This window comes from Zalophus californianus, chromosome X (assembly GCF_009762305.2).
Source record: "Zalophus californianus isolate mZalCal1 chromosome X, mZalCal1.pri.v2, whole genome shotgun sequence".
Taxonomy (NCBI): domain Eukaryota; kingdom Metazoa; phylum Chordata; class Mammalia; order Carnivora; family Otariidae; genus Zalophus; species Zalophus californianus.
Window position 1 is genome coordinate 19,061,597 of NC_045612.1, and position 22,248 is coordinate 19,083,844.

At 39.8% G+C, this 22,248-nt stretch overlaps 1 protein-coding gene across 9 annotated transcripts in view; it reads left to right on the plus strand.

Annotated features, from left to right (window-relative positions):
• MBNL3 (muscleblind like splicing regulator 3) overlaps nt 1-21,778 on the plus strand; it is a 109,481-nt gene extending 87,703 nt beyond the window's left edge. For 6 of the 9 annotated variants that reach the window (XM_027608781.2, XM_027608780.2, XM_027608782.2 and 3 more), the window contains 7 exons: nt 2,558-2,749; nt 3,845-4,081; nt 7,148-7,298; nt 8,902-8,937; nt 11,545-11,639; nt 12,617-12,690; nt 14,457-21,778. In XM_027608781.2, the coding sequence (XP_027464582.1) occupies nt 2,558-2,749; nt 3,845-4,081; nt 7,148-7,298; nt 8,902-8,937; nt 11,545-11,639; nt 12,617-12,673 (768 nt within the window). In that variant the 3' untranslated portion in view covers nt 12,674-12,690; nt 14,457-21,778. The remainder of the gene's footprint in view (nt 1-2,557; nt 2,750-3,844; nt 4,082-7,147; nt 7,299-8,901; nt 8,938-11,544; nt 11,640-12,616; nt 12,691-14,456) is intronic. The other 3 variants (XM_027608783.2, XM_027608788.2, XR_003522660.2) reach the window with 2 other exon arrangements.
• Nucleotides 21,779-22,248: the final 470 nt, after the last annotated feature.

Below are 22,248 nucleotides of genomic sequence, written 5' to 3' on the forward strand. Positions count from 1 at the left end.
GGCTGTGAGCCAAAGCTAAGCCCTTGAATGTTCAAATTCATGAAATGGAATAGTGACCCTGGGGCAGAAGTGGTGGTGGGAAAACCAAAAATGTCCATTTGAAAGTAACTAAGGGGAAGCCCGGGTGGCTTAGTTAGTTAAGCGTCTGCCTTCAGCTCAGGTTATGATCCTGGGGTCCTGGGATCCAGCCCCAGGGCGGGCTCTGCCCACAGCGGGGAGTCTGCTTGAGGATTCTTTCTCCCTCTCCCTCTGCCCCTCCCCCCGGCTCGAGTTTTCTCGCTCTCTCTCCCTCTCTCTCTCTCTCAAAATACATAAATAGATCTTTTTTAAAAATTCAGTAGTTTTGGGGGCGCCTGGGTGGCTCAGTCATTAAGCATCTGCCTTCAGCTCAGGTCATGATCCCAGGGTCCTGGGATCGAGCCCTACATCGGGCTCCCTGCTCAGCGGGGAGCCTGCTTCTCCCTCTCCCACTCCCCCTTGTTTGTGTGCCCTCTCTCACTCTCTCTCTCTCTCTGTCAAAAAATAAATAAAATCTTTAAAAAAATAAAAAATTCAGTAGTTTTTAAAGAGAATCGTAATAATGGTTCTCACATTTATAAAAGGCAAAAAGCAAAACGTATCCAGGAGAAATAGTGTGGTGACTTCAGTGAGAAATTTACTATGAACGTCAGAGAGAAAAGAGAATTAGAACAGGGTACTATTGTGTGGTTCAAATACAGAGTTTTACCATGAGAGATTCTTGCTGATTTTCGAGACAACCATGAATCCTCAAGTTGATAAAACGTGCCTTATCATGGAAGCATGCCTGAGTAGTTGTTTCCAAGAGATTTCCGTCTCATTCTATAAAATAATATCACATCAGCTAATTCCTAGAGCTTCGTATCTCATTCGATAAGATATGCCCTTATAGCTTTACATCACAGTGCCTCGTTGGGCTGGGGCAGCCCTAGACAGCTAGGCCTCCAACATTAAAGCACCTTCCCTGACTGCACCATCAACTTTCCAGGTACCTGGTGTTGCCAGTGTTGAGGGTCCAAGTTCTTTCTGTCCTTCCTAATACGCCAATTAGCTACTTTGATAAAATCATCTATGGTCCAGTGCAAATCCGAAAGCCCCTTCCTTCCAAGTTGGCATGTGGGTTTTTTTTAATGGCCTTCATGGAGAAGGCGTGCAGGTGAAAATCTCAAGTCAGACCAGGGGTTGGGTTGGTGAATATATATAGCCCCTCACTTGGTACTCCACAGCCTCCCATCCTACCTGCGTTTCGAGCTGTTCCTCTTTGTGTGATTTAGCAGAAGGTATGGGTACAGCTTGACGGTGCAGAAGATTCATTCTTTAGTGAAAGAAATAAAAAGAAAGCAGGAGAGAACTCACAGCATTAGCAACACACCGTGAGACTCCACCAGGTGTACATCAGTGCACTAACAACCTTACAGAGTCCCTGCTAGACATGTACCACATTCAGCTGTGGTTTGTCCTTAATTTGTTCAGTGCTTACATTTCTTTTTAAACTTTATCACTGATTCTATCAGTCATTCATTAAGAATGGGGTACTATAGTGGAGACAAGAGAACTATCAAAGAAATTAGAACCCCATTGAGAGGAAAAGACGCCCACTTTGGAACAAGCTGGAAAATAGCACATAAACTGATAAATTACATGGTTACAGATAATAAAGGCAATATATATATCAAGCTCTTTGAAATTGGGACTTTCGCAAGGTAGAAAAACCCATGGGAGCCCTTTCCATTGCTCCTGCTTTCCTTTACGAGCTGTGCTCTACTTGATACACCTTAAAATCCTGTCATCTTATTTCTTCCTGCCTAACAGGGATCCTTGGAGCATTTTTTAGGGCCCCTTTTGGACTGTGGATATCATCTGGCCCCCTAGGTAAAGACGAGGCTGGGCAAGTCAGATTCATTTGTGAAGTAGAACCCTTAATTAAAAAACAAAAAAACAAAAAAACAAAAAATGACCATACCCATCTCATTTTGGGTGGACAGCAAGAAGTTGTTAGAACTCTCACTTTTCTTTAATCTACCCCTTTCTTCCACACTCCTTGCTGTCTTCCATAATGGATAGTGGACCCAAAACAGAAGTAAGTTGTCAACAGGGTTGGTGGGAACTTCGGCAGGCTAGAGCCGGGCAGTGCTAATGGGAAAGAAGAAGGAATGGGGAACGAAGGGGCTTTCAGGAGAACCTGAAGTCGGCCTGCAAGGTACATTGCCTGTATATATGATATCGTCTGTGGCATGGTTTTTAGGTTAAAAACAGAAGCGCGAGAGAAAACGCATTTCAAAGACATTCCATCAGTGAGACTTAATGTGGCTAATTCATGACTCAAAATTGTGTGCCTGGTTTGATCAGTTTACCAATAAATTTGTTACTCAATGAGATTTGTTGGTTTAAAGCAACTCCTATGTGGGAATTAATATGAAACTAAAAATCAATCGGTAAATTTGGATATGACTTAGGCTTTTTGAAAGAGTGTGTCCTTGTGTAATAGTAGTAAGAATCTATTTACCGCTAATACCTTTTTTCTCTTTTAAACATACAGAGTTCTTTTCCTATGAATCCGTCACTTGCAGCTAATCCTGCAATGGCTTTCAATCCTTACTTACCTCATCCTGGGATGGGCCTGGTTCCTGCTGAACTTGTACCGAATGCACCTGTTCTGATTTCTGGAAACCCGCCTCTCGCATTGCCAGCAGCTGCTGGTCCCAAACTGATGCGTTCGGATAAACTGGAGGTATTGGTGTAGAACTATGTAAATACCTATAGGGTAGCTATTAACCTCATGCACAAAGCAACATTCTCAGAGCCCAGTGTTTTGAATGCTTTAAACAAAGGCACCTCTGGGTTTCTAGCTTATGGAGTACAACCTCGGGAAAACGGTAAAGGTTTTACTACTGTAGTCGCACCCTGCTGTGAAGTGCATTGATTCGGTCCTACAACAGGTCAAACAATGTCTTAGCGCGCCCAACCGCGGACTCACTGTGGAACCGGAAACCTGGTGGGAACGCTCCTTTTCCCCAGCCTCCCATATGACAGACTGCGATGAACTGTATTGTTAATGAGTCTCAAATTGCTAGAATAATCCAACTGGGGGATGAAAAAAAAAAAGGAGACTAATCCAACTCTCTATGAATGCAGAATGTGAAACGAGTATCATAGAATCTAAACTTTCTTTTTCTCCATCTTAAGAATGATGGACTAGATAATAAATACCCTCCCTGCCTATGAAAAGGCAATCTAAAAGAAACTTCAACCAGCGTTTTGATTTAAGGAAGTCCTTCCGTCTTCCCTTGTTATTCTTCATAGATTGAAAGAAATAGCTAGTCCGTTTCATATAGAGTCAAAGCCATTGGCTGACTTAAATGCCTGGCAGTGTATTGTAATAGAATCTGATTGTACACATAGCTCAGGCATGAGCCACGATTTTGCTGGGGAAAACTGCATGGCTGTGTGATAAAGACTCATCTTGGACTCGAGCAAAACAGCCCCCTCTTGCAAATTTGGCTAATTACACTTCAGGCTGTGAATTAACTGGAAGATTATTAAGTGGTTTCCCACAATACTTTTAAGCACTTTGATTTCAACATAAGGAAAACAGACAACTTTGCTTGGGAAGGAGCGGAGTACTTTTCCCTTGGACTAGAAATGTCTGTGTTTACACCTCACACTGAATATGGATTTACCTTATCCTTCAGCTTTTTAGATTTTTCCTAAATAGATGACAAAATCATGTAGACTACTGCTCTTGCATTTGCTGGCGAAATAAAGAAAAGCTAATCACCTTCCAGGCATCAATGTGTTGTGTGTTTTTGTTTTGTTTTAATTTAAGGTTTGCCGAGAATTCCAGCGTGGAAATTGTACCCGTGGTGAGAACGATTGTCGCTATGCTCACCCCACGGATGTTTCCATGATTGAGGCAAGTGACAATACCGTGACGATCTGCATGGATTACATCAAGGGGCGATGCACCCGGGAGAAATGCAGGTACTTTCATCCTCCTGCACACTTGCAAGCCAAACTCAGGGCAGCTCATCACCAGATGAACCATTCAGCTGCCGCCGCTATGGTAAGTAAGAAGGAACCAGGTGTTGTGGACCATTGCGGGGTAAATGATAGTATATTCCCCAGCTTGTCGAATATCCTTGTAACCATAATCTTGGATAGTCATGAATGGATCTTACTCTGAATAGCCAGAGTTATAAGCTGGAAAAGACAGAACCTATTTACTCTGCTTCATTCACTGAAATTTTGTCAAGATAATCGTTTCAAAAGCTTTACTAACGATTTTCGTTGACTGTGCTTTTTCCCCCATCTTTAGAGGAAGGCTAAATTATGTAATTTAAACAGGAAACTATTTTGAGTGGTTTTTGATAGCCTGACTAATCCGAATAACCTACAAAGGCAGAAAGTTACCTCTCGGCCCCGTGAGCCACCTTCATGGACACTTTGCTAGTAAGGTAGGAGGTCGGGAAAAGATACACACAGCACTCCAGTGTGATGGGTTGAGAAATAGGAATTAGGATTACTTAAATTGGTCATAGCTATCAGTAAATTTGATAAGCGACTTGCAATTTCTTTTTTGATGTGGGCCTTTCCTCATGTCATAGGGTATAATAATCCCAGTAAGGGAGCAAACCCTGAGGAAACCTCATGATCCCAAAGCCCATGACAGGAACTTACCTCTTCCTAAACGAGATGCATTTATTTTCAAACATCCCTATTTGTGAAAAAGGTTTCCCTCACATTGAGTTGCAATCTACCTTGCTATCACTGGAACTTGACACTAATCTCATTACACAAAATAAGTCAGTCCCTGTTCCATAGGAGTGGGGCTCTCGTGTCTTTTTTCTAAGGCAAATACTCCAAATTTCTCCAAACTTTTCCCAGGGAGTATAGATGGAAGGACACAGCACCAATTCTCCCCTGATCTGGAAATCAGTCTGTTGATGAATTTTAAAAAGACTTCATCAAGTGGTTTTGGTCTTAAATTCTCTTGAATGAAGGGATTTTTTAAGCTACGGAAATAGCAAGGTCTCCAAAATGTTCAGTGCAGATTTTAAACCTCCAATTCTTTGATCACTTCTGTTGGTGGCATAGAGTTTAGGAGCAGTGTGGGTCTATAATAGAGAGAAGGAATACAGTAGGCCCCCTAAAAAGAAAGGTTCTCATATGCCTGAGACGTACAAGGAATGGCTTGCTTATGCCATTGAATACCTGTTCCGTGCTCAGTCATGGGGCCTTCATATGTATGTGTCCATTTCTCATGACTTGGCTGTATTTGGTAGAAGACATAGAAGTCAGCCCCAAATTTCCACGTAGAGAGTTAACTATTTGTTATCTGGTAGGCCTTTATTTGTTACTTGTGAATATCAATATAGAATTCCTTTCTGAGTAAACTGATCAGAGCAGAATCTTAGCAGGAAGGTCAGATTGGCCACCAGAATTGGTTCGAGGTAAGATCAAATAAAGGAGGCTTCTTGAAGAAATGTGAGCTTTCTGGAATACTACTCAGCCATCAAAAAAAATGAAATCTTGCCATTTGCAACGACATGGATGGAACTAGAGGGTATTATGCTAAGCGAAATGAGTCAATCAGAGAAAGACAATTATCATATGATCTCACTCATATGTGGAATTTAAGAAACAAAACAGGATCATAGGGGAAGAGAGGAAAAAATAAAACAAGACAAAATCAGAGAGGGAGACAAACCATTAGAGACTGTTAACTCTAGAAAACAAACTGAGGGTTGCTGGAGGGGAGGAACATGGAGGGATGGGCTAACTGGGTGATGGACATTAAGGAGGGCACGTGATGGAATGAGCCCTCCTTATATAAGACTGATGAATCCCTGACCTCTACCTCTGAAACCAATAATACATTATATGTTAATTAATTGAATTTAAAGTTTAAAAATAAATTTAAAAAATAAATAAAAGAAGCTAGGCATAAAAAAGAAAGAAATGTAAGCTTTCTGTATTTTTAAAGATTCAGAGCTGAAATGCTTCGTAAAAAAGAGTTGTTGGTTTTTTTTTTTTTAACCTTCTTCGTGTTCATGTGCGTAGCTCAGCTTGACTTCACTGAAAGCAGTTTGTATGCATTTAAAAGCAAAAGACGGGAAGGGTAAATATTTAGTTCCCAAAGGACAATAGAGATACCTTTAGACTTTGTGATCCACAGGATCAAGGATGTCATGGCTTGCCCCCTTTGTGGCATGTGGAATGCTAGTCACTCAACACAAGTGTTCCTGTCTCCTTAAGAGTTTGGAGCATGCCTAATTCTTGTCACTGGGACATGTTTTTTAAGTCACATGTAATTTGCTGACCAAAAAAAAAGTAAAAAGTCATGTCAAACTTCTCCAGTGAATCTGATCCAGGAGCAAATCTGAGTATTATAAGCACAGTGGGATTTTGAAAGAAGTGTAGACATGAAAGAAGGATTTTAAATTCTAATGCATTTTAGAATTAAACCTGACAAGGACTTAATGAAGCCAGTGATACATCCTGAAATGCACAGCGAGCACCTGTAAATGAGAATTGCACGCATTTTGTTCTCTACGTTATCTGGGTGAGGCGGGTGGTGGGGAAGAAAAGAATTTGCTTTTCCCTCACATGTTAGTTGGGAGAAGCACAGTTATGGATTTGGACCTGAAGTCCTTCTAGAATTTAGATTTTGTTTTATGGCGCTACAGTATCAGACTCTGACCTCCTGACATCTGTTTTATCACCATCACCATTGATCTCCTAGATCCATGTTGGAATTTTAGCTGGCCAAAATCCCTTTCCTGCTCTATCTGTTGCTTCTGCTCATCTCATTGTAATAGATTCATGGATGAACATCCCCGAGATGTTAATTTTAAATGATTATTTGCTGTTAAGCTTGAGGTCACATCTTGCTCAAGTGAGAAGGCCCCTTTTTATTGGCCTAGATGAGTGAAGTTGAAAATCAGGGTTTTTTTTCCCTGTATGTGTATTTCCCGTTTGGGATTAAGTACTCATCTAGTCAGTTGCTCAGTGGATAGGCTGCCCTGGTGAAGGGCTCCCGGCCCACACTTTATCTAACTGCTGCTTGCTTGCTTTGAGTACATTTTTTACTTTCTCTGGTGCTATTTATTAATCCCTCCCTCCCTCACAGGCCCGCCAGCCTGGTATGCTTCAACTGATACCAAAGAGATCGGCACTTGAAAAGACCAATGGTGCCACTCCGGTCTTTAACCCCGGCGTTTTCCACTGCCAGCAGGCTCTGGCTAACCTGCAGCTCCCACAGCCGGCATTTATCCCTGCAGGTGAGAACAGGGCTCTGTGTGAGTCTAGCCATGTTGTGAATGTGTACAGAGCACACCAGCTGCCAAAGAGCTTTAATGAAGCACTGTGGACAGGTGTTTGGGTTGGAAATAAAACAAGGCCGTTAGACTTGCTCTGCCAGTCTATCGGACCAAATGTCTCTATGATGCCTTAAAAGTAATGGTTTGAAATCAAACGAGGAAAAACTGTTGACATTTTTCTTTTTAGCATTTCTAAGTTTTTGCTTCTGATGATTGTTTCACTTGATTCAGTCTCAAACTAATTCCTTGACTCTTAGGTATCCCTTGAAAAGACACTGGTCACCCCTCAAAAAAAAAATGTTTCCCAGCTTCAGCATTGCAAAAATACGTAATCTGTATATCTTTGATATGCCAAAGATAGTTATAATAAACCTACCCGTGAACTTACAGTGTAGTTATAAGACAGTATAGTGTGTGTGTGTGTGTGTGTGTGTGTGTGTGTGTGTGTGTGTGTGTGTATCTCACATACTTTTAGCCTTTAACTCTTGTACCGGTTAATATAAAAACTAGAGCAGTTTATCATATTTTCCTGATACTATGCAGGATATTTTGTTACCTTCTACATTCACATGTATATAATACCATAACAGTTTTGTACCAAACTGAATAGAAAATTTTGTTCAAATAAATATCACATATGAGGAGAAATACTTTTCTTCCTGTGGTTCAGTACTTTAAGAATGAGCATATAGTCTCTTAGGAATAAATTGAAAATACTAACCACTGGGAGTACAGTAGTTTTTGTTTTTTGTTTTTTGTTTGTTTGTTTGTTTGTTTTACCAGAATCATAAATGCCCCAGTTTGGAAACTATTATTAAATGAAAGTGCTATGCTTTAAAATTAGTACCTTATTGACTATATAAACGTACTAAACACATGGTCTTATACACCTACACTTGAAAACACCCATTGGTTAATTGATAAATTAATCAGCTAATTAATTTAGAAAGAAGCCATAGAAAACCAATCTTTAACCACAGTAGTTCTTTATTTAAAAAAACAGAATTTTTACAATTTTTAGACTTTTTTTGGCTGGATATGGCTAATTTAAAGTCTAGATTTAGGAGCGAAATGTCAGAAGAATCCCTTTCCCCCTAATTAATAGCAAAATTAAAACCTGTTGGACTGAGCACCCCCTCTTGATGAAAAACCTATTTGCTCTGTGTTCATAGTCAAGTTCACCATTATGAGGTGGATGAGGCTGTGGTAATAGGTGTCCAAAATAAAAATGCAATTTAAGCAAGGTAATTCCTTTAAAGAAAAAATTAATGTGCCCTGACTCTTTCCAAATGCCCCTTCCTCCCAAGCTGGTGGCCCATGAACCACATCATCAAAATTAATGTTCGTTTTTATACCTAAGAATCCAAGAATTACTTTGATTACCTGGGTTGGGGAGCTTAAAACTAAGCTGTAATTGTGAGCATGGGAGTTTACTGGTTTTGCATGTGCTCATTAATTAATATTGCAAAGAATATCTTTCTAGTTAAAAATGATTTCTCTCCATAAAGATTTAATAATGAAATCTCTCTCCTTTACTTTTCACGCTTTTCTGCATGGTGTACAGGGCCAATACTGTGCATGGCACCCGCTTCAAGTATTGGTAGGTTTTGTACAAACATTCTCAACTTTTTCTAATCCGAAAATAAGTGTTTTTCTGTCATGACTGTGAAAGAGATGAGTGACTGGGTGATGTGGTTCATGGGCCACCAGCTTGGGAGGAAGGGGCATTTGGAAAGAGTCAGGGCACAAAGAAGAGAGAAAGCAGGCAAGGTAAAGAAGCTTGGAAGTGGTATTGTGGCCTGCCTTTGCTCTGTGGAAGGCTGAGCATATTTATGACAAAAGTTGCAAGAAGGTACTTAACTTCTCACTGCAGTTTCACCACTGTGGCTACCAGACCTTTCCCTCTCCTGCAATTATAATGCAGCTATACCATGATTGGAATAATTTATATATACAGATATCCTAGAAAACAAGTTGCATCACTAAGTGTAAGCAGGTTAGGGTACTTCGTCCCCAGGAGGAAGAAAATAAGAGAATTCTGCACTTTTGTATTTTAGAGCTGATATTTTGAGCACTCTTTGGACATTTTCTGAAGAGTGAAGATTCAATAGGGTGCTGTCTGTTTCACATCTCTGTCATTGCGGAATGACAACAGTGCTACACTCTTGAGTCCTAGGTGATCACCACTGGGGCCAAATACTGACCCTGCCATTTCTCTGCTTTCATCCTAAAAATTGCAGCTGAACTATTTTGAAACATTTCCTTAGCCAGCCAGAATGGGCAGTTGTCTTCTCAGCTTCACACCTGGGGCTTTCTAACGTGTAGGTCGTAAAGTATAACAAAACCGTTCTTGTCCCCCCTCCCCCCACCAAAGTTACCCACAAGATCTAAATCACTCTATGTTGACAAGGGATGAGTTAGGCAAAGCTAGAGCCTTCTGTAGTGTCCTGGGAGGAAATGCCAGGAGCATGGGAACCAGGCAGAACAGAATCCTTTCAGAATGACTCTTTGGGGATATGTGATTCTTAACAATCACTTACCCGCAAATCCTTTAATAGTCACCAGTACAATCTGGTAGCCATCTCAAGACCATTTTTACATCACTAACATTGAAGAAGACAAGAAAGTGACTTGTTTCCATGGTAGGAGTTCTCAGTTCCTCCAGTCCATGGGCACAGACCAGGGGAAAGTAGCTCCATTTGATACAGGGAGGAATTGTCCCACCGCACACCCCCCACCCCACCATGTCCTATCAGTCCAGTGCTTTTCATCCTTTTTGAGAGTTTGCCATAGCCTGACCTCCGTCCTACTGGTTGACCAGAGGAGATGCAGAACCCAAAAGGGACAAACAGGTTTATTGAAATAAAACAAAAGGTCAAAATGACACACAGTAGTAGCACTCACGAACATAGCAGGGGGTGACCCCTGGCCTCGGAGGTGGGGCCTCCGTTATGGAGGGATCGGCTGTCCCCTGTAGGAAGTAAAACATGTCCACTGATACTAACAGGAGCATCACACGCGTATGATTAGAACAGACTTCTGCAAGTTGGTGAAATGTGTAGGAATGCAAACTGCATGCAAGAGTGTTCTTAGAATCGGCAAGTGATACACTAAGGGACGTCTATAGGTAACAGGTTACTGGAGATACGCTTAAGGGGTAACTACAGGATTTCTGTTAATCACCACTTGGGGTACATTTGTGGTTTCTGTGACATTGTGTATATTGATTTTCCTTTCTCCAGGCCATTTACTTTCTCTGTAGACTTTCAGAAAATCTGAATTCAATGGATGTAGACATAAATTATTATATATGCACACTCGCCATTCACGCCGTACCATTCACACATTAATTCCTTAGTTTGCTTTCCAAAATGAGCTAGAAATGAGAAAAGCATGCCGAAAGCTTTTAAAATGAGACAGAAACTAGAAAAGGCAAAAAGAGAACATCCCGAAAGAGACGTGACAGCTGCTAACCCTATAGTCGTCACTTTAATAATTGCGATGAAGACAAGATTTTGTCGGGTGTTTACTAGGAAGCCCCCCATGTGTTTGTTTGACAGACAGCGTAGATTTCCAAGGGATTTGCCAGAGATGTACTTAAAAACCTGCATGCACAGTCCACTGTATTTATCTGCTCCCCCACCATGTACCCACCAATCGAACTGCCTTTTCTTTTTTCCCCGCATGTAGATCAGGTAAGTATACCTGTAACTGTCTCTGTGCACCTGCCAAGCTAGTGACGATCCTCAGGTCTCTCAGTTAGCGAACCCAAGCCCCAATTCACACTTCCCCACTCACATTTCAACTGTGCATCCCAGTCATCTGCTCGACAAGGCATTCCAATAGGTAGCCTTGGTAAAATCAGCTTTTGTTCTATGCGCTCATCGTAGCCCCTTCCGAAAATTCGGCCTTTTAAGTCAACTGTGTAATGGGATTCTGCTGAACAACTAGCTGTTGAGAGTGATGCTGTTTTCCTTAATGGTAACTATAATGGGCTTTCCCCTTTTCTCTTTTTAAATTTTTTCCCCCTTCCACGCTGTGTTGCTTTTGCGCTGTGATTGCATGTTGTACCCCGGTGTGTCCATTATGATGATGTCCCATGGCTTCTTGCTGTGCTACCTACTGCGCCCTGTCCCATCGTTTTCTGTCATGGTTGTGTAAATTCTCCACCCTCCCGTGTGTTGCTTCCGTGGTTGCCTACTGAAAGTGCCCATGATGCACGGCGCAGCTCCCACCACTGTGTCTGCAGCACCAACACCTGCCACCAGCGTCCCCTTCGCTGCAACAGCTACAGGCAATCAGGTTTGGCCATTTATTTTACCTGTTCAGACCAGAGAACTACCGTGTGTTGCTAAGGCACAGTATATGCCTTTGGGATTGGCGAGAGACACTGAGCCGTACTCCTGGGTGTTTCTTAAGCAGTCGTCACGCTTAGAATTTTTGTTCTTGTGTATCTTCTGGACGGGTGTATCTGCCACCCATCCTGAGGTGAATCGGCAGTTTTCTCAGTTTCAGTTGGTTCCCGGAGGTCGCTCTTCCTATGCTATCTTCACGATTGCTCCTGTCACACCAATCCTCAAACACATATACTGAGTACTCCGTAAATGCTTCCTCATTGGTCAAGAGAAGAATCTATTTTATTTTACTACCATTGTTTCAGTTATTGCGTTTGAACTTGCCCTTGGTACTATCATCACCTTTTACCTTCAGATCTGCTGGAAAGAAAGCCAAACAGCACACTTCTTTCCAGGGCACAGATATCCTTATCATTAGCCCGTGATGACATCAGCGCTGTCACACTGACACTCCAACACTCGGTGACACTCAGTGATGACATCAGAGATCTCACACGGACCTTAGATGTGCCTGTGTTGTTGTGATTTTCATTTGCTTTAGGTATTTGCAGGCGGAGTCCCAAGACAGATTTTAAATTGGGGGAGAGTCTTGAAATTGTCATGAGCTACATACAACAATAATCGTGTAACATGAGGGCTGTTTTGCCTTACTGAGTGGTAACCATGCTTCAAGCCTGCACATTCCACAGCTGCTTCAATTACAAGTGATAACCACACAGCACATAGAGCATTAATCCACTGGGGGAATAAGCCACATTCTAATCTGTGCTTTGCAAAATTAACCATTAGTGGATATGGTTAATATGTCTCAATTTTTCTGTGAAATTGATTATGCTTTTTAATTGCCATTTCCAAACAGTGAACAAAATAAATGGGATTCTCTCAAGAAACTATTTTAATCTAAAATCTTTTTTACTACTATAGATACCCCCATTATCAATAGATGAACTGAATAGCAGCATGTTTGTTTCACAGATGTAGAAGTTACCAGTAGAACAGTAAGTTTCTTTAAGTATTAATATGAATAATATTTATAGATATCTTTTATATTTACACAATTGCATTTGCTAAAGGCTTTGGTAAATATTTTCATTAATAGGCATTGCTTATAATGTAGAGCTTGAGTTAAGCATTCCAAATTTTCCAAATCGAAATGTGGAGAGCAAATATGCAATTTTTTCTATGAAAAAATGACAGCCAGTACTGTGTTTTCCCAATGAGCTTACAAATTCTGAAATGTTTTCCTGTTAGGAGTGTGAGTTGTCAGCCCAAGGCACAGATCACTTTTGAATATTAATTCTTTAACACTTTTGTAGCTTCGTTTTTTTGTTGTTGTTGAAGTAAAGCAAAGTAATTTTGTCACAGTCTGACTACAATGAATATCATAAAGACAGTCAGCAATATACTTCTCCCGTGATGTCGTAAAAGATCGTGCTTTTTACACTCTGCCATTTTGTGTTGCTTTCCATGTAAGTCTATCAGAATTGCTCCAGCTGTTTTGAATTTTGAGTGATATAATTTAGTAACATAGTCATTATTTTTGTTCAAATCATGGCTTTTTAAGAAAAAAACTTGTTGTTGGACTCCCATTACCCCACCCCCCACCCCTTTGATCTCCCGTTTGCCCCATCCAGAGCCAGGCATAGCACACACTTAATTTGAGGAGTCCTTCACTTGGAAAATGTGACTTTTCAAGCCACTTAAGATTCCAGAGTATCTTAATTAATTACTGATAGGGACTTATTAATAACAAGTGTACGAATTCTGAATTGCATATATTAGTAAGTGAAAGTTTGAGGTTCTCACGACTGGAGTGTTTCATTTAATTGTTCTGTTCTCTTGGAGAACTAGTTCCCCAGAACCGGGCCCAGAACACAAACTCTGTCCTGGACCGAGCCTATGGCTTGACTGCACATTAGACCATTAGACAAACAAGTCCCTTTGATCATAAGGAATGTTTTACAGAGACACCTTTGAGTACGTGGAATAACGGAAGAAGCTGTAAATTGTAATTGTTTTCAGGTGAATCATTTGGGATGGTAGCAACTTGGGACTAGCATCAAACATGAGAATATAGGTTTTGCAAACACCTGCCTGATTCTCATGGGCTGCTTTACAATAAAGTAAACAAAAGTTGTCAAATATAATGACGAGCTTTCCAACAGCACATGTTTGAGAATCGTGATTCCTTTTTGCTAGACTCCATTAGAAAATTTAGACGTATTTGGCACACCATAATCACTTCAATGTGTGACAGATGTCGAAAATTTCTCCAAAGTTCAAAAACGTAATTTTGCAAAATGCTATATACCTAGATAGCACCTTGGCTATTTCTGCATGGCTCCAAACCATTCAAATAAAAAAAGTTTAAAGTATGTTTCATATTTGCATATTTCAGAACGGCGGGTATCAAACAGGTTTTCCCAATATATGTTTGAAGGGAGTTGAAGGAAGTGGAGAGATGGGTGGCTGTTCATCCACACATTCAGGCATTGTGTGGATGAAACCTTAAATGATCACCTTAGGGCAGTTCTGTGCACTAGTACTCAGTGAGGCCATGAACTGTCATGCCATATGACTCTCTGTGACCCTTCCCAACAGCCCCATTTTCACAGGTGTAGGATATGAAACTCAGAGTGGGGAATATATTGACAGTTCGCATACAGAACTGGCGTAAGAACCAAGTATCCCGACTCCTGCTTCAATAACCCCTTAATATTTCTCACTCTTTCTCTCTCTCTCTTTTTTTTTTTTTCCGTTTCAGTTGAAATTCTGAACAACAGAGTTACGGAGTATCAAGATCTCTCCATGAGAACCTCCATATGGCCTTTCCATATATATTTTCGTAGGTCCTCTTCTACCAATGCTACGATAAGTGTGGTGCGGTCAATATATTAAACCAAACGCATATACCAACCAACAGATTCAAACAAAACCAATAAAGCATTAAACAGTCAGTGGAGATGTTAAAACAAAACATACATAGAAAATGAATAACTAACATTTATCTTATTTGAATTAGTAGGTAGAACACGACCGTAAAGTTTTGTAGTTTGTTACATTATTCTTTGTGATTTTCCAATAACCATTATGCTGAGTGAATCTCCACAGTGGACTGTTGGCTTACTGTGCATTCTTGGTGGGTAAATGTTCATCTGTTTTAAAGTGTTACCTTACTGTTTTGTTTACACAATAGTCTTTTGGGTTGATTTAGAATGTAACAAATGTATCCAGTACCATTTTCCTCACTATTATTGTATTGTGGTGTGGTGTGTTGTGTTAGATTTTGACATACTATAGTGTTTTCCTCTAGATGTGTGGTGTTTGATTTCAACTAGAATATTACTAATGGGAAACAGAAATATCTGTGTTTGAAAAACATAACAGATTAATGTTAACATGCTTTCTCTCTCTTTAGAACATTTCTGTAGGTTTCTTGGGGCAGACATTCATTATAAACATGCATGTGTATAATTTGTACCTGCGGATCTGACCTTGCATAATACAATCACATGACTAGGTTTTTTTGAGAGGAGAGAGAAATAATTACCTGCAAAAAACAGGGAACTTCTGGAAATATGAACCCCTAATCTCACTCCTCAAAAAGCTTGCAAAATTACAATTTACCTTTAAAGGTAAATTTCTCAGCATTTATGTGAAGTGCCCATTACGTTTCTTGTGGTTCAAGGATCCTGTCTCCTAGGTTGAGCCATTTGTCAACTTCAGCTGAAGATTGGTACTTGGAGGCTTAAAGGTATGTTAATTGTAGGTTATAAATTAAACGGAGGTGAGGACATGGAGATAGTTTTTCCGTTTTATGAAGAAAGTGTGTGAAAACCTTTTCCACAAGTGCCATTCTCTGGATGAATATGGCACCTGCTTTTTAGACCACTCTTTGAATAGTAAGAGGCAATCTTGCAAAAGTCAGGGTGAAAGAGAAGTGGTTCTGAGTGAGGTCTTTCCTCCCCAAATGGATAGCCTTCTCCGTTGATCACAGTTGGAGTATGAGTATAGGTTTGGGGAAACCGTGGGGGTGAGGAGGAGGGTAGGAAGACATTTCAAGTGAGTCTTTGATTCACTTACAACTGCTAGGAGGGCTGTCCACAGTTGTCTTTAGCTTCAGTTCACCCAAATTTCCAGTCCTGTTGAACACTTCAGTGAAGGAGCCAACATCTGTGTCAAGTTGCCTTTCCCAGACTTTATTAACAGCAGAATCATATCATAACCAAGCCTTTTTTTGTTTCCTCGTTTAGATTTGTTTGTTTTTATATGTATTTGAATATTGTAATAGAGAGGTTCTCAGCACCCTTTGGATGAGACAGACCAGCTACACTCCATGGAGCTGAGCTGAATTCACGTTACTAATCCTCGTGACATAATTGTATAACCAAGTAAAACAGTAGTTCATATGGTAGGTGACATTACCTCCTCCACTGTACTCAGTTATTAAAGTTACTATTGCTATACAGTGCTGGAACCATAAGATACTTCACATCAACCTAGGTTTAATATTTTCTACTAAATATATATTCTTTCACTAGAAAGCATACAGTCAGCAAATTTAATGTCATAGCAGGTTTGTTCTCCTTCATGAAAATGACAAGGAAAGAGAAAATGGGATTTAGGATACCTTAAGCTGGTTAGCAGCATTTGAATCATAGAACAATGGAGTTGGCACAACCTTCTCACAAGGGATGAAACTGGGGCCCGGGGCACGTGACCTGCCCATGGCTACCTACCTAATCGGTGGCAGTCAGACCCAAAAAAATCTCCGGACTTTCGGTTGTTCCTCTGTTTCGCACCGTTTGTGCTTCGGCACATTCGCGACTCCCTCCCAAAGCAGATCCATTCCGCTCAGAATACAAAAGGGCAAAATTAGCTGTGCGGGAGTTGATATCCTATTGTTCTTAATGATCAAGCCCGAATCACGATCATCAGTAATTTCTAAAGGGTCTTGCTTGCATCAAGACCCTGTCATCTATTAACAGTATTGCCCGGCGTTAGAGAACAAGACGCGTCCAGACTTTTGCCTGTTGACTCCATGAACCACTTAATTTCTGTTTCCCAAAATCTTAACGTTGTTAGAGAAGAAAGTAGAGTACACCTTTGTGAAATAACTTGTGTATAGAACCCGTGCTGGCGCCTCTCCAGAAAGGCAGAGCTAGTCACACAAACCCAGGAAGGATGCAGCTGAGCTAGTCTGGGGTCTTCCTTAAAGGGGCTAGAGATGTCTTCAGTGCGAAATGAACTCTTTTGTGTAGTTTGACGTTTTGATACAACGTATACTGTCTCATTTAACCTTTTAAACTTCTGAAGAAGATGTACATAGACAAGCAGCCTAGTGTACAGTGCATTTTATGATGCTGAGAGCACTGGAAGACATCCGTGATGACTTATTTTTCAGTAGGAGGTTCAGTGAAGGATATTCAGGGTAGTTGCAGTGTGGGTGCCACAATATTTGATATGGCTGGCATTCTAAAAGTTACTTTGTAAGTGAATTTAGAAGAAAGACGATTCAAAGCACTCAAGTTTTGATCAGTTGCAAAAGAACGTTGACAAAAATGCAATTGTAAGATAGCACTCTTTAAACTAGTTGTGCAATGACTTATGCTGATTCTCTTTGTTCAAGAAAAGAAACGAAGAAAGGAGAGTCATTAGACTATAAATTTCCAGTTAAAAAGCCAAGTCACAAAACTAATCAGTGACTCTAAACAATAATTTACTGGATGAATTGTATATATAAAATTCTAACCACTTGTGATTCTTAGTTGACTTTTTATAAGCTTTGTATTTTATAAGGGCTTCTATTCTTATTTATCCAAAATTATTGTTTTTGTCCATTTCTCTCAGCCTTTTGCAAAAATAGGCAAGAGTACTGAAACTTGGATAAAACAGGTCAGGTATACAGAGAAAATAATCTAAAAGTTATCTGTTAAGAGGGTTTTAGTAGTATCAAAAAAAATTTTTTAAAGGCACTATGTGAACAGAAGTATATTTTAAAGAGGGATTAAGATGAAATTAAAACCAAATGGATTCATAAAATTGCTATTTAAATACAGTATTTACTTTTGCAATTGGAGCATGATTCTCTAACCAGCTGTTGCACTTCATCTCACTTGTCTAGACTAGAGTCTAATTTGTAGTTCATTGTCATGTGAAAAGTCATCTTCTCCCTCCTCCATCAACCTTTGCCATCTATTTTTGAACATGCGAAAGCACTTTGATATTGCCGTTAAGTGTTGTCCCGCACCACGGGGCTGTGTTCACTAAGGTTCCGACTTACTTTAGTCTGTAGGGTAGGCTGTAATGCACAGAATGATTAGAAACTGGAATCCTCTTTCTTTTTGTCTCTTCTGCATTTCTACACACACTGAAATAGAAGTAGGGAAATAGGCCCTCCCAGTTGTGTTGAATAGATGTAGGAAGATAGTGGCCTCATTGTTAATTTTACCAGTGCCCGTCGAAGGCACCGGAATGAATAGTATCTAAAAGAGTATCACAACTTTTTTTGCAAACTTAGTTGATAGCGTCATCAAACTGTAGATAATAATTGCAGACATAGTTTCTGAGCACCAAGTCCCTCACTGGTGCCAGGTTTTCATTTTTCTTTTTAGTTTTTAAGGTTTTTGTTATACTACATTTTTATATCTCTAAGTCACTAACGAATTTAACTTTGCAGGAGAGTTAGAGAAAAGTTAAAGATTTTACTACATGTACTCAACCCACCTAGATAGGTTTTAAACTGACACCGAAGCATGACAAGATATAGATTATAGTCCATAAATATTCTTTACAGTTCACAGTTTAAGAACAAACTTAACTTTATATACAAATAATAATTTTTTAACTAATTATATTTAGTTGTTGCTTTAGCAACAAAACTACAACATGGCTACCTTTAGACACCTGTTTTCTTTTGTGTGATAATTTTACTCATTAACTATACATGGTTTTTGACAGTATGAGTATGTAGAAGGTACAGCTCAAAATTCAGAGAACAGATCTGGCTGAATTTTTCTTTAATCCCAAATTGCCACGCGAAAGCTGAATTTGTGTCCTTATATGACTTTTTGATCAAAAAGTTTACAACACATGGATTCTAGAGTCAGGCTTTTTAGCTTGTAGAATTTGTTGTGTGGATAGGGTTATTCCACAGTATTTCAACTTCAAAACATGATCATTGCATTTTTAATCTATTATCTGACCTTTCTTTCATAACATTACTTATTCCAAGTTACTCTATGCAGGAGGCATAGCTGTCACTACAAAAATTCGCTTTTCTGGAATTATATACCCACCCCAACACATCCAAAAGAGGCTTAAAGAATGATGGACACGTATTTTGGAATGAATTCGTATTTGTAAAACCATACATAAAGATACTGTGGAATGACCCCTTAACAGTGTTTGAGAGACATATGCTGCAGTAAACTGATGGTCTCAGTTAGGGTGCGACTGTGTGAGACACACCTTTTTTGCACTTATGTACATAGTCCGTGAACGCTATGCTTGGAACTTTTGTTTTTTAAATATAAGAAATCTGTGATAATAGCAAAAAAGTAAGATAGAGTTATTTCTAAGGCCTTGAGAAGGAGGGGGGTTTTGCTAGAAGACTTAACTAAAGCACGATGTTGCTTTGCTGTTGGGGAGGCTTTCTGGTTTGCTATAGTTCACCAAAAGAAAAGACTGGTAACAGGTAACAGGTCACCTTCCGCTAACAGCACTGACCTGACCAAGAGCGAGAAAGTCCTTTCATCTTTTACAGTAGCAAAGATTATTGGCTTTTTAGATTAATCTCCATTGTAAACACACACACACACACACACACACACACACTAGGCAGGTTTCTGGCAAAGGTCTTCCTTTTCCAATGGTTGCAAGCAGTGAAGTACCCTGTAGGCTGCAAGATGGATAGATCCATTTTGATCAACTTAGATTTCATCTTTCCCAGAAAATTACTGATGGAGAGGTATCCGTTCCATCAATTAATATCCACTTAAGTGACAATCAAAGTGTTAACGTTCACCACTACTTCTCCTTTAAAATTCAGATCCCAAAACCCAACTGGCAACCACTGAAAGACTTCATTTTACAGCTAAGTATGGCCGGCACAGGCATTTCATTCCCTCCAATGAAAGGGAAAAAAAAAAAAAATGCCCCTGGCACAACTTTATAAATGGCTTTAAACTTACCTTATACCTGTTCAGTGGAAGCTGTTCTCTGACTCGCCTTTACCAGATTAGAAAGTGCTTCATCGTGCCATACAGCCTCCCACTGTTTTAACTAAACAGAAGAGAACCAGCCCAGATCTCACATATGTAGCAGCTGCAATCAGACCATCTCGGTCCATTTCCCTACCTCCCATTCCCCCATCTAACTTTTTGTTGCCTCCAGGCAATGGGGTTAGAAAGGTGTGAGGATAGATCACCATGGGTATTTTGGGTCCTTCCCCTGCCTTGGAGAAGGAACCCATCCTGGGATCGGGGGGCTGGTATTAGTATTGCTACCCATCTTGCTGGTTCTCCCTTACAGAGAGAGGGAAACAAGCCAAAGCCAGACAGCAATCCAAGCCTTACAGTTGTCCAATAGCTCAGGGCCAGTTGGTTAGAAATTTCTCTCTTTCCCCCCGCCCCACCCCTTCAGCCCTTAATCACGTAGAGTCAGCTCTACAACTATCAGCCTGACCATCTGATACACTGGTACAAAATGTAAGCATTCATGCATTCTGTAGTTAGGGACTCCAACTTCCACCTCATCGCCAACCTGTTTTCCCAACTTACCCTGTGTTCTTGTGTTGACATTTCCCGGTGGAGCTATAAGCAACAAGAATATATTTTCATAAGGTCAAGAGAAATATACAATTTTAAGTGAAGAAGAATCATTTATAAAATAGTAAGAAGGAACCTAGAAGCATCACAAAAGATAACCAATTAATTGATGGCATATTGCCCATGCTGACCGCCATTGGGTCACACTCTTTGGAGCTGAAACACAGGGGCTGTGTTTCAGTGAGTCAGATTAGAGAAGGAAACATAACAAAATGTGAATGACTTGAGGCCCAAAAGGGACCTCTGCCATTAAACCCAGGAAAGGGCTTAGTTTGACTAGTTCATACAGTTTCTAGCCCCTCCACTTGGCCTTGCCTGGGAAAGAACCACCCATTAATACTCCAAAGCAGGATGATTCCAGAGAAATTTTATCTTTAAATAGAACCCAGCCTCAATAATAGTAGACCAAAAAGGGGAAAAAATCTATCATTCGAAGTCCCAACTCTTTGAAGGTATTGCAAAAATTCTCACTAGTCACCTTCTACATCATATTAATTTTTTTTAAAAGTACCTCTGTAACAAGACCTAAATAAAAGTAACCCCACTTTAGGCCATGCTCTTTTCCCCAAAAACACACAACCTAAAGATTTATCTGTCATAGAAGTGCATGGTTGCAAAGCTTTATTTCTGTATACAGATGCTCTCTGTTCATGATGGAAACCAAATTATTCTGTTGCTATGTCTTTTGTGTCTAGCAGTTGAGAGAATGATACGACCACCGTATTGCTGGGTTCTGGGGTTGCCCTTTTCAAAATAAATTTCCTTTTATTATTGTTGCTGCTTTAATTATTAGCAAATGAACCATTTGTTACCATACCCCCAAATTACAATCATTTAAATTTTAAGAAAAGATGTTCCTAAATGCACTCTTTTTTTTTTTTAAGGGCTGACTGTGCGTTTATATAACAACAGTCCAGTATAATGTAGAAAATGAAGCACAAATTTGGGACAAAAGAATGTCAATTTAAAAATACCCATAGATAAGAAAATTATTAGCCATGCGCAACAATTATAGATTTAAATAATGACCATGATATTTCCCAGATGAAAACTCCTCCCATCATATTTTGCCTCCAAAATGCCATAGTTCATTCCCTCAACTGCTATCAATAGGGTAGATGCTTTGATTTTTTTTCCATTTTTCCCCCCAAGTTATAGCGCTGTACTGCTTGTTTGTGTTTAGAAGTGTGCGTTATGTAAGTCATCTTAGTATGCTACTTCTGTGTTTATTTTTTGGTTCTTTTAATAAAATGCATAAATTTCATGGTTCTGTCTTTTTTTATGAATCCATATTCACACATTAGGAGTTTACTTAAAAGCTATTCCTGTTCTAGTATATTAATCCTAATATTCAGTATTATGAATTATATAGATAATACACTCATTGCATTAGATGTATTATTTCTCTGATATTGAAGTTACTAACACAAGAAAGGCACATTTGTGTTTTAGCAAAAAAAAAAAACTATTTTGAGATAATGCTTACTGGCTTCTATCGTGCTTCAGAAATTCTGAGGCATTTCCTAAGATACATTATTAGAAGTTCATATTTTCCAGTTACTCGTTTCTATCTTGCATCTTCAGTGGAACACATGAAACCAGTGTTGTTCATTCTGTTGTTTTTTTTTTTCAAGATGGGCACCAACAGTTTCATAACAATGAGATGCATGAATTTTTCCATCAATATTGAGCCAGAGGGAGGTTGACCCACAGGCAAAACTGAATGTA